The sequence below is a fragment of the Eschrichtius robustus genome, chromosome 9 (genome assembly GCF_028021215.1).
Source record: "Eschrichtius robustus isolate mEscRob2 chromosome 9, mEscRob2.pri, whole genome shotgun sequence".
NCBI lineage: Eukaryota > Metazoa > Chordata > Mammalia > Artiodactyla > Eschrichtiidae > Eschrichtius > Eschrichtius robustus.
In genome coordinates this window covers 8,932,409-8,944,549 of record NC_090832.1, presented here as the reverse complement: position 1 = coordinate 8,944,549, position 12,141 = coordinate 8,932,409, and the positions used below count along the sequence as shown (strand labels likewise).

The 12,141-nt window shown below is 47.9% G+C and overlaps 1 protein-coding gene across 2 annotated transcripts in view; it reads left to right on the top strand.

Moving 5' to 3' along the window:
- Nucleotides 1-12,141, top strand: part of SYTL3 (synaptotagmin like 3) — a 95,582-nt gene that overhangs the window by 33,436 nt on the left and 50,005 nt on the right. For both annotated transcript variants that reach the window (XM_068551706.1, XM_068551707.1), the window contains exons 4-7: nucleotides 7,479-7,530; nucleotides 8,562-8,631; nucleotides 10,124-10,202; nucleotides 11,574-11,698. In XM_068551706.1, the coding sequence (XP_068407807.1) occupies nucleotides 7,479-7,530; nucleotides 8,562-8,631; nucleotides 10,124-10,202; nucleotides 11,574-11,698 (326 nt within the window). The remainder of the gene's footprint in view (nucleotides 1-7,478; nucleotides 7,531-8,561; nucleotides 8,632-10,123; nucleotides 10,203-11,573; nucleotides 11,699-12,141) is intronic.

Below are 12,141 nucleotides of genomic sequence, written 5' to 3'. Positions count from 1 at the left end.
GAACATTGGGATGCATGTATCTTTTTGTTTTGTTTTTTTTTTTTAAACATCTTTATTGAAGTATAATTGCTTCACAATGGTGTGTTAGTTTCTGCTTTATAACAAAGTGAATCATCTATACATATACATATATCCCCATATCTCCTCCCTCCCGCATCCCCCTCCCTCCCACCCTCCCCATCCCACCCCCCCCAGGCGGTCACAAAGCACCGAGCTGATCTCCCTGTGCTATGTGGCTGCTTCCCACTAGCTATCTATTTTACATTTGGTAGTGTATATATGTCCATGACACTCTCTCACCCTGTCACATCTCAACTCTCCCCCTCCCCATATCCTCAAGTCCATTCTTTAGTAGGTCTGTGTCTTTATTCCCATCTTGCCACTAGGTTCTTCATGACCTTTTTTTTTTTTCCTTAGATTCCATATATATGTGTTAGCATACTGTATTTGTTTTCTCTTTCTGACTTACTTCACTCTGTATGACAGACTCTAACTCCATCCACCTCATTACAAATACCTCCCTTTCATTTCTTTTTATGGCTGAGTAATATTCCATTGTATATATGTGCCACATCTTCTTTATCCATTCATCCGATGATGGACACTTAGGTTGCTTCCATGTCCTGGCTATTGTAAATAGAGCTGCAGTGAACATTGTGGTACATGACTCTTTTTGAATTATGGTTTTCTCAGAGTATATGCCCAGTAGTGGGATTGCTGGGTCGTATGGTAGTTCTATTTTTAGTTTTTTAAGGAACCTCCATACTGTTCTCCATAGTGGCTGTATCAATTTACATTCCCACCAGCAGTGCAAGAGGGTTCCCTTTTCTCCACACCCTCTCCAGCATTTATTATCTGTAGACTTTATGATGATGGCCATTCTGACCAGTGTGAGGTGATACCTCATTGTAGTTTTGATTTATATTTCTCTAATAATTAGTGATGTTGAGCATTTTTTCTTGTGCCTATTGGCCATTTGTGTATCTTCTTTGGAAAAACGTCTGTTTAGGTCTTTTGCCCATTTTTTCATTGGATTGTTGTTTTTGATATTGTTGTATGAACTGTTGATATATTTTGGAAACTAAGCCCTTGTCGGTCTCATCGTTTGCGAATATTTTCTCCCAGTCTGTGGGTTGTCTTTTGTTTATGGCTTCCTTTGCTGTGCAAAAACCAAGTTTGACAAGGTCCCATTTGCTTATTTTTGCTTTTATTTCTGTTGCCTTAGGAGACTGACCTAAGAAAACATTGCTACGACTTATGTCAGAGAATATTTTCCTATGTTCTCTTCTAGGAGTTCTGTTGTGGCATGTCTTATATGTAAGTCTTTTTAAGCCATTTTGAGTTTATTTTTGTGTATGGTGTGAGGGAGTGTTCTAACTTCGTTGATTCACATGTGGCTGTCCAACTTTCCCAACACAACTTGCTGAAGAGACTGTCTTTTCTCCATTGTATATTCTTGCCACCTTTATCAAAGATTAATTGACCGTAGGTGCGTGGGTTTATTTCCAGGCTCTCTATTCTGTTCCATTGATCCATATGTCTGTTTTTGTGCTAATATCATGCTGTTTTGATTATTGTAGCTTTGTAGTATTGTCTGAAGTCTGAGAGGACAGTGATGTCTCAGATATGATACCAAAGGCACAGGCAACAGAAGAAAGAAATAGATAAAGTGGACTTCATCAAAATGAAAAACTTTTGTGCACCAAAGGATATTATCAACAGAGAAAAAGTCAACCCATGAAATGGGAGAAAACATTTGGAAATCGCATATCTGATAAGGGATTAATATCTAGAATCTTTAGGATAGAGAACTCTTAAAACCCACATTCAATTTTTAGAGAAGATTAAAGGCTGTGGAAAAGAAGTTTATACCCAATTATCCCCAGGTTCGCACCAAGCCTGGGCAGTTACCTTCAACCTTAAGTGCCTCTTTGTGGAAGAGTTACTGCCCAGATCTTGAGGATTGTTATTAACACAGAAGCCATCCAGAATTTCTGCTGATAGAATACAGGGAGCTTAATTAAAGGGAAAAACTATTTTTCTTTCTTGCAGCTAAGCCCAAGTGTAATGTCTAGTGGCAGAAGGACACTGGATGAGATACACTTTCTGCCAACAGGATTATAAATCTGTTATTAATTTCAGTTCTTCTGGAAGGCATTGGTGGCTGACTCACAGTTGTGCACTGTATCTCCTTTCATCCTGGGATGATGTCTTGGCCCCAGTGCTATCTAAGCTGAAACTTCTATAAGGGCTAACGTATACCTAAAAAGGCTCTGGAATCCAGCTCTGAAACCATTTATGACAGGATATCAAGATTCTTCACATTCTGAGGGATTTTTTAGGTCAATTTTTTTGAGAGATTTTTCCACTTTGCGTAAGTGAGCCAAAGACTGGTTTAAAACTTTATTGTCCTAGAGACCTTTTCTTTCCTATGAAAGAAAAAAGTCCTGAAACAGATTATAATTGTCCAATACCCGCCCCCGCGCCAACACACACACACACCGAACCTCTGGTTTTAGTCACCTTTTTCTAGCATTTGGAGGGTGCTTAAGCTCCAGTGTGGGCCAACCCTCAGGACTGTCGCGTACAGTTGTGCAGGTTGGGCACTGTACAAGGGAGCCACATCTGAGGGGCTACTGTTCACATCATAGACATCCTAGGTTTGTGTGTTTATTGTGATGATTTTTCTGGAAGATGCAGCAAAATGTGTTGTTCTAACAAAATCCATATATTACAACCAACTCTTAGGGGTGGACAAAGTATCTTGATGTAGGAGTGTATTTGTATAGTTCCCAGGGAGGCTCTGTGTGGGTAGACCTACCTGCGCTTTGCTTTGGGTCACACCTGGAACTGCACGGTATGGTTCCCTACGAAGGATGCTTCTCTCCCACTCCATGGGCCCCAGCAGAGAGGCGGCTCTGGGCCAGGCCACCCTTCCGCTTGTTGGCCCTGTCTGTTTGCTCCACAACTGTCCCACATGGCTCTCTGGGTGTCCGTGACTTTCCGTAGTGAAGGGCTTCTGTGGGGCCTTACAGTGTAGGGGGGAAGTTAACGATCATGTCTTGGAAAAAGACTAAGCTACACAGATCCCACGGCTCAGGATGTGAGGCCCCTCAGTCACCTCTGACCACGTGATGTGGCTGGTTGACAGAGTTGCACTGGGGCATTCCAGGGAGTCTGCCCTGTGCCCTCTCTCCTGGGAACCATGTCACCCCAGAGAGAAGTATCGGGGTGACAGGGCATGGCATCTGTGGCAGGACCTGAGGCCCAGGGCGCTGGCTGGTAGGCAGCTGGTGTTCTCGGCCAGTGTCACAGTGGAGCCTGGCGCAAGATGGGCATCCATTCTAGAGGACTTTTTATGAACACCTGAAATATGTTGCCTTATCACTATTGTTTTTAGATGGAGAAGTAGATACAGAAGTAGATACAGTATATACAGTAGTACTTAGATGTATAATGATGCCACAGATGTGCTTGTGCCAGTTGCAGGTTGGTTTTTGATCTAGAAGCCTCTCCTCCGTCCTGTGGTTCATGGGGATGCTTACAGCATCATAAGCTCCTGCTTATGAGCAGAGGTTGTGTCCCCTTATCCTTGTCTCTGTGAAGAGCCCGTGTGTATTACATGCAATTAATGTGAACAAATGGATGAAATTAGGTCAAGTGGTGAAAAAATGATGACCTTGTTTCATACATATTTGGTACGGCTTATTAAATGATGTCACGCTTATTGTTAAAATAGTGTTGGTTTCTATTGTTGTCATTTATTGTAACGACCTCTGCATGGCAAGCCCTCTGCTGGGTGCTGGGGACACTGAGATGCATAAGGCAAAGCCCGTGTCCTCAAAGTTTTCACCGTCTAGTGGGGGAGACAGACATATATGCCAATGATTACAGTGCAGTCAGAGGAATTTCAAAGCAAGTGTGCATGGCAACCATGACGAGACCAGCCTGGGGAGGACAGGCCCGGAATCTGGAGAATAAACCACTAGAAGGACAGAGCAAGTGGTGTGGAAGAGGTGCAGTCTCGTGGGTGTGGGGCATCTGGGAAGTGCAGCTTCAGCTGGACCTGCAAATGGGACGGGGGTGGCAGCAGGTGGCACTCGACAGGTCGGCAGGGACCGAATCACACGGGACCTCTGTAGTAGTTTTCCCCGGCTGCTGTAACAAAGTGCAAACTCGGTGTCTTTGAACAGCAGAGATGTATTGTCTCACAGTTCTGGAGGCTGGAAGTCCAAAGTCAAGTTGTCAGAGGGACCATGCTTCCTCTGCGGGCTCTCGGAGAGAATCTCTCGCTGCCTCTTCCAGCTCCTGTTGGTTCCCAGCGACCCTTGGTGTTCCTTGGCTTGTGGACACACTACTCCAGTCTCCACCTCTGTTGTGACACCGCCATCTCCTCCTTACCCTTCCTCTGTGCCTGTCTGCCTCTGTGTCCAAATTTTCCCTTTTTACAAGGACACCAGTCCTTTTGGCTCAGGACCCGCCCTAATGACCTCCCCTGAACTTGATCTGCAAAGACTCTATCTCCAAATAAGGTCACATTCACAGTTGCCTGTGGGTAGGGCTTCAACATATCTTTTCACAGGGGACACAGCTCAACCCTAAGCAGCTTTCTTATGCTGGTCGAAGTTTCTTTTGTAGCCACTTGGGCTGTGAGTTGCTAGCAGGGGACAGGACCTCGTGTGTGCTCCGGGGGATGGGTGGCAGCAGGGAGAGCTGAGCCCAGGACCCGTTGCACAATACCCGCGAGCCTCGGTTTTCACTTATAGAATTGGGATGACAGCTAGTGACGAACCACAGAGCAAATGCATGCAGAGTGCCCCGCACAGCCCCTGGCGGACAGTTAGCTTCTAATAAATGCCACTGTGCCTCCCTGAATGTGCCCCAAAGCCTAGGATCCTAGGGGCCCTGACCCACAGCTGCTCCCTGTGAAGCGTAGCAAGGCGGCCAGAGCAAGGCCCCAGCCCGCCTGTCCGGAGACCTTGGGGGACGGGGGGGGGGGCGTCTTTCCACGAGCATTTCCTTATAGTAGTTACATGCATTTAAAAAAAAATGTTAACAAGTAAATATCTAGTGCTCTTTAAGGAAGCCTCTGGTAAGAAATGGCTGAGGAACAGAAGAGAAAAAAAAAGCAAAATGGCAATAAACAGGGACAGAGCCACAGGGCGGCGCTCCTCAACCTTCAGCGAGCAGAGGCCCACCGTGCAGGGCTAGGGTTGGCCTGGGACTCTGCATTGCTCACAGGCTCCCCGCCGGTGCCCTGATGAGGGCCGCCATGCACACCTGGAGCAGCAAGGACGTGGGGCAAACTAGGTCCCATGGCCCAAACCGATCCTTCTGCCTGTTTTCATACTTCCCATGAGCTAAGAACGAGTTTTACATTTTTTAATGGTCAAAAGAATAATATTTGTGACACACAAAACACAGGAAATTCAAATTTCGATGTCCACTATCAGAACACAGACACACCCACTCTTTAACATTGTCTGTGGCTGCTGTCCCAAGTGCAACGTTGAGTGCATGGGACAGAGAAGGCATAGAGCCTAGAATGTTTGCCATCTGGCCTTTGCGGAAGGGATGCGTTGACCCCGAGGGCGGTGCGGCCCGGTGCAGCCAGCAGGGGGCAGCAGAGACCTGCGCGTGGGCCGGGCCTCCCGGGGCTCAGGAGGGATATTTAGAAATGCGACAGGGCCTAAGCTGAGGTTTAGGAGGGAGGTACGGGCCTGAGGTAGAAGGGCAGTTAGCCCGGGGAGATGGGGCGGGGTAAGTGGAGAGCGCCCAGGGTAAGTAGGGCAGTAAGGAGCTCTTCAAGGGCCCAGGGCTGGAGGCCCAGGGATGCCAGTGGGGCTGGGACCGCAGGCTAAGGCAGTAGGGAGCCACTGGAGGACTGAAAGCAGAGGAGAGAGGGCATCACCTTGGAGGGAGGGGTTGTAGCTGGTGGCCGTGCCTCTGGGAAGCGACCGCAACAGTCCAGGGCCGAGAGGACGAGGGGCTGAGGTGGCAGGGCAGTGGGGAGGGGCCGGCAGCACCTGTGACACAGCCCACGGCTTGCGAGCGCCCTGTCCCCTGGAGTCTGCATTTTCGCCCAGGAGAGGCTGGACGAACGGCATCTCTCTCTTTCCTTTCTCTTTGCCTTGTTTTTCTCTGCTTTCGCAACTCCAGTGCACTTAGGGTGGCTCTCTTTTTGCTTCTGGCCTGGCTCTTTTCTTTCCTGTGGGTCCCACAGATACGGGATTTCACCCATTATGAGCTGGTTCTACTAGTTGAGCACTCAGCCTTCGGGTGAGGCCTTCTTTGTTCTTAAATAATTATTTTGTGGTGGGGCAGGGACATGGCTCAGAGACTCCTGTTAGAATTTGGTGACCGCCATTGTGAACCCCAGAAAAATGCACACGGGCAGGTGGACTCAAAATCTGAGATAGGATTTCAGGGCCGATGTGCTCCCTGAGCCCCCTAATTTAGGACCCCTGACGGGGTGGGTGTCAGCTCAAGGTCAGCTGAGGGGTTAGCTGTCCCCGGCTTTAAGGTTTTGGACTTGATATCAGAGCCATATGCCCTCCTCCCAAAGGCCTCCCCGTAATTCCTGATTGTCTTACTGTCCCCGCCCTTCCTCCTGTCTTACGGAGAAGACGTGAATACCTGTCTTTCTTTGGGATGGATTAAAGCCTTCCGAACACACAAGACCGGAGCTCCACTGACCTTCCTAGGATGGCAGGTCTGGCGGTTCTCGGCTGTGTTGGGCATTGTGGAGCCTCTAGGGAACTTCCCAGAGCAGCAGAATCCGCTTCTGGCCTCCAGCTGGGGTCGGGGTGGCAGTGGGCTGACCTCTCCCTTTGCATTGGGCCAGGAAACATTGTGTTCACAGAACTGCAGACTTGGAGAATTCTATTTTGGGGGTCTTAATACATCATAAAATCCCCTTTCCTTGAAACAAAAAGAGTACTATATCAGATGGAGTCTTATTTAGGAAATTATTAGCCTCTATAACTAGAAATAAGTAGATTACATTTTTTAAAAGATTAATTCAATCTCCATAACAATGTTTAAAGGAATGTGGTCATTCCATTATGAAATGTTTCCAAAGGACAAATGGAAGCTTAGAAGCGTGAACTGGTTTTCAAATTATCCAGAATTTAAAAATCTAATCCAGCATCAGCTTTCAATAAGAGCAGTCATTTCCAGCAAGTATGGTCTCTTACTCGTGTGTCTGTGTGTGTGTAACAGCAGCTTTAGTGGAACATAATTTATGTAGCACAAAATTCATCTATTTAAATGTACAATTTCATGGTTTTTGGTAAATGTATGGAGTTGTACATCACTACAGTCTGATTTTAGAGCATCTCTGGCACCCCAAAATGGTCTCCTACTTTTTAATCACAGATGTGATATTAGAAAAATAATTTTAATTTATTACGTCCTGTATCTGCATCATCTAAGTTATATTCTTAGTAATAAATGACCTTTATTGATATCTCTTCCAGGCAAGCACGAGACAGCTGGAGCAAAGCTCTTGCAATCTTATCAGAAGCTGAGGTGAGTGTTGTCAAAGGACAGGCCGTCCTGGGCCCTCAGGGGCTAGAGCCGAAGGACGTGCTGAAAGAACTTACAGATCTCTTGACTTTCAGATGTCACTGCTTTGGAATGTAGCTTTTTTAAAAAAGATGATAAAGTGCCTGAGAAAGATTCAGAGATGTTTCCAGATTCTTGTGAAAAGCTAGAAGGAGCTAGCGTAGGATTTGCTCACAAAACATTTTATTTCTTGAATTCTGAAATCTTGTAAGGAAACTAAATATTGTTCTTGATGGCACGTCCAGTGAGATTCTAAACCAAGCACTTGCTTTTATGAATCATTCATGTCGCCAACATCTTGCCCAGTGCTTGACACCTTGGAGACATTTGTGGAATAAACATTGGTGGATTTGAATATTGGCCTGAGAGATAGTAACTTTACTGAATACCCAGCCATCCTGAAGCTAGCAGTAATTCACACACCTGACTATGCTGAATTTATTAAAGTATTACTGAAAGCTCTCCACCAGCAGCTTTTTTTTTTTTGCTCATGGTGAGATTTTCCAATCTCAGGACTTTTTCATTTTTTTACTCCATCCCCCCACCCCCCCCACTTCTTTTAGCACAAACTTCTAATTGCTCTTGTGGTCAGTTTTTACATCCATGACATTTGGGGCATTCTGCTGCGTGGTGTTCACTGAGAGGACGCTCAGGGCCATACGGCACACCCGTGTGGAGTCCAGATTCCAGAGCAGCCAGGCCACGGAGCCGGTCCCGAGCACCCCAGCTATTCTGCAACACACAGATGGAGTGCAATGCCCAGACCTTAGACCACATGACGCCCATTTCCCACACCCAGCCCCCAGGGAATCAGGCCCTGTGCAGAGCAGATCCAGGCAGGCTGCTGACCCCTCTTCTGAAAAGTGAGGCAGTGTTTAAAAAAAAAAAAAGGCAGAGAACTTGAATTATAGGTTAAATACAAATGTTGTGTATTTCTAAGACTAATATTTTAAGACTCATAACTCCTTTCTTACCCTTGTATTTTTCCTCGGCAGCAAAATTTCCGTGGTTCCTCCTACTCCACCCCCTCTCAGTGAAAGCTGGTGCAGCGGCAGCCCTGGCAGGGTAACGTGCCTGTTCTGTGTGCCTCCTGGGGAGGGGAAATGGGAGAGAAGCAGGGGAAGAGAGGGGACCTGCGAGCTTTAGCCTCATGGCAAAGGGATCCAGCTGTGGCTGGAGTGGGTCATAAGGCAAGGAGAGAATGGGGGTCCCGATCGGAGGCTGAGGGGTGCTGGGCCCTGCCTGGTGTCTGCACTTCCGTCACGCTCTGGGGGCCGTGGCACCATCCCCCCGTCCCCCGCACCGTCAGTGGATGCATCTCCTGCCTGTACCCCATGTCCTCGCCTGCACCCCACATCCCCATCTATTTACTCTTGTCATTTTGTTGGTTCTCTCCCCTAACTGTGCCCCTGAGCGTGGGGTTCTGGATGGGCTGCCGTGTGTCAGGGGTCTCTGGGGGTGGAAAGGAAATACAGGTTGACGCACAGGTGTGTGATTCGCAGGCCTGGGAGTATCTGTGGAAATGTGCGTGTGTGTCTTTGAGGGTTTGTAGGCGCTAACATAAAGGAGACCAGGACTGTTTCCTTCCAAGGAAGTTAGCTGTGTGATCATGGGGCACTTACCTGGGCTCCCACCTGGGAGGTGGAAATAATTCTCATCTGGTTCGCCTCCCAATGGCTGGTGTGAGAAATTAACAAAATAACGTCTCTGCTGGTACTTGGAAACTGTAAAGTGCCATGGAAACACATGGTCTTGATTATTTTCATTGTTATTACTCTGTGTATTAAGGGGAGTAACTATATCTGTACAAAGGAGGATATACATGTCTGCTGGTGAGAGAGAGAAAGTATATACATTCTTTTTTCAATTTCAAACTGAGACACCAGAGTGACCTTCAAAATTCTGCTCTACTTTCTCCTAGAGAGAGATTTTAAGTGCTCTGAAGTTACTCAAGCACAGATGTGCTCAAGACATATTCCTGGGTTGGATGGGTGGGTGGGTGGATGGATGGTGGGTGGGTGCGTGGGTGGGTGGGTGGATGGTGGGTGGGTGGACGGATGAATGGATGGGTGGATGAGACTCGCAGAGGGGAGGGATCCCATTTCTGTTGTTTCTCTTCCTTTTTCTTCTCTCTTCTGTTTTGGGAGGTGGAACTAACCCTTGGCTCCAGTCTGCTTACCTTGTCCCTGGTACCACCTTCAGCCCTTGTGTCACATGCATTCTGCCTGTATTGGCGTCCCTTCTGTGCAGAGCTGGGGTGGGGTCCTAAGAGAAGGAGGCTAAAGAAGCAGGAATTTACTTGGTACATCAACAACCCCATGGTGATGCCCCTGCCTTTAATGCAGGTGTCAGAACTCAGAGGAGAGAAGCTGAGTAAAGAGAGGACAGTGCCCTCTGCCCCAGACACACACACGCACGTCCGCACACAACCCGAGAACGCACACCCACCCTCGCCCACACGTGCCAGGGTTTGGGGGTTGGCGGCCTGGAGGCTGCCAGGGCAAACACAGGTCATCAGACATAACTCTCATTCTCTCTCCTTCTGTCTCTGTTTTAGTTCCAGGAGCTTGGTCAGTTTAAAGGATTTAATAAGTCTGTGGAAAATTTGTTTCTGTCTGTCACCACCCACATGAAAAGTAAGTGGATGCTTCTACAGGGGTTCTTCTACCACCGTCCAGGCCAGCCGTTCCCACGGGCCAAGGCCTGGCCGGTGACCTTGGCTGGGAAAGGGCCACTCTCTGTCTCTGGCTCCTGGGGAAAGCCACAGCCCTGGGCCCTTCACCCCTCCACCTGTATTTGCACCAGCGACGGCTCTGAGGGGCTGGTGTGTGTTGGGACCTTTCTAGCTGCCTGGTGTAGAAGGATGCCCCAAAGATTCCAGACAGTAGACTTGAGAACAGTGTGGTTGGCACTGCTCTCGGAGAGGAGAGGCTCTGACACATCTTGGGGGAAAAGATGAATACCCGGGCGCTTTGGCGGGACATGTGCAGGATCTCCTCTAGAGAAAAAGAGATGATCTGCAGCCTTACCCCTGCTCAGTGCATGCAGGAGATACGTAATAAATAGCAAAGCGTGAGGATTCGTGATGGATCAGAAGACAGAGGAGTGCTCTAGAGTTGCGCTGTCCTATGTGGTAGCCTCTGACCACATGTGGCTCTTGAGATGTGGCCGGAGTGAAATACACATTGAATTCTGGAGACTTAGTGTCGAAAAAAGAGTGACATTTTTCACTAATAATTTTAATATCTATTGTATATTTTCACAATACATTGGATATTTTGCATTAAATGAAATATAGTATTAAAATTAATTTTACGTGTTTCTTTTTAGCTTTTAAAGTGAGGTTACTAGAATATTTAAAATGACATATGTGAGCTGTGTTATCTCCCTGTTGGCCGGCGCTACTCTAAAGGTAGTTTCAAGATGGAGACAAGGATCTCATGTGAAAAGGAAGCTCTTTTTAAAGGACACACTGACCGTTGAGAGGCTCTCACTGTGTGTGGGTCCTTCCTCTTCCCTTCACTCATCTTTATTCTAGACTATTATACTGCAAAAAAAAATTTTAAGTCATCTTTTCAGGGTGTGCTTTCCGAAATGGTTATAAGGATACCCCAAGTTTTGCTTTCACCTCAAGATGTGGTATCCAGTTATACAATCTTTGTAAGGAACCCCTAAAAAAAACAGCTGGTTCGTTCGGCTGCCTTCTTTGCATTTGGGCAACCGGACACTCGGGACGTATGCCCTGAATGCAGAGTAACCTGGGTCGGGAGGTCGCCCTTGAACCCCGCCCTGACGGTGGCTCCGCCTGCAGAGACGTGGGGACACACAGTCACCCACGTTCAGGATCCAGTCCCTCGGTCCTGTGCAGGTGCCCCGGGTCCAGCGCAGTGTCGGGGACTCTCCTCCTGGCCCCAGAGCTCGGGGTGCAGGAATCCTGGAGGGAGGGTTCCCGCAGGTCCTGGCAAAGCTGCGCACTCCCACCTGTCATCCTTGTATTGATTTTCTAGAACTCTCCAAGTCGCAGAATGACATGACCTCTGACAAGCAACGCCCAGCTGTGGGTCCCAGGCAGTGCGAGGGCCGGTCGGAGAGGAGGAGCCAGTCCGACACCGCGGTCAACGTCACCACCCGGGTATCCCAGGCCGCCGGCCGCCCCAAGATCACCCTTCTCCCCATTTTCTCCATAGATTTCTTCATCCTTTTACTTCATAGTTAACCACCAAGCAGTCTGAAAAACGTACTTATAAACCCATCCATTGGCTGGGGTGTGGGTACAGGCCAAATGAGGGTTAAAATTCAATTTTATTGAATTTGGAAAGTGGTTCAGAACAGGGAAAGGCTTCCACCTCATTCCAAGCCCCCGGGGTTTCCACGTGACCCCCGAAGCTCCCTGCTGGCTTCAAGGCCACACCAAAGGCAAAGGCTCACCTGCAGGCCTGCGATGTGCCCAGTTATTCCTGGTCTGTGGATACTCTCATTCTGTCCTGTGTCGTGCTGCCAGCAACCTCTGGTTAAAATCTGTCCCGATCTCTGATTGAAACTATTGAAACCGTAAACGCTGCATGTTCAGGTGTG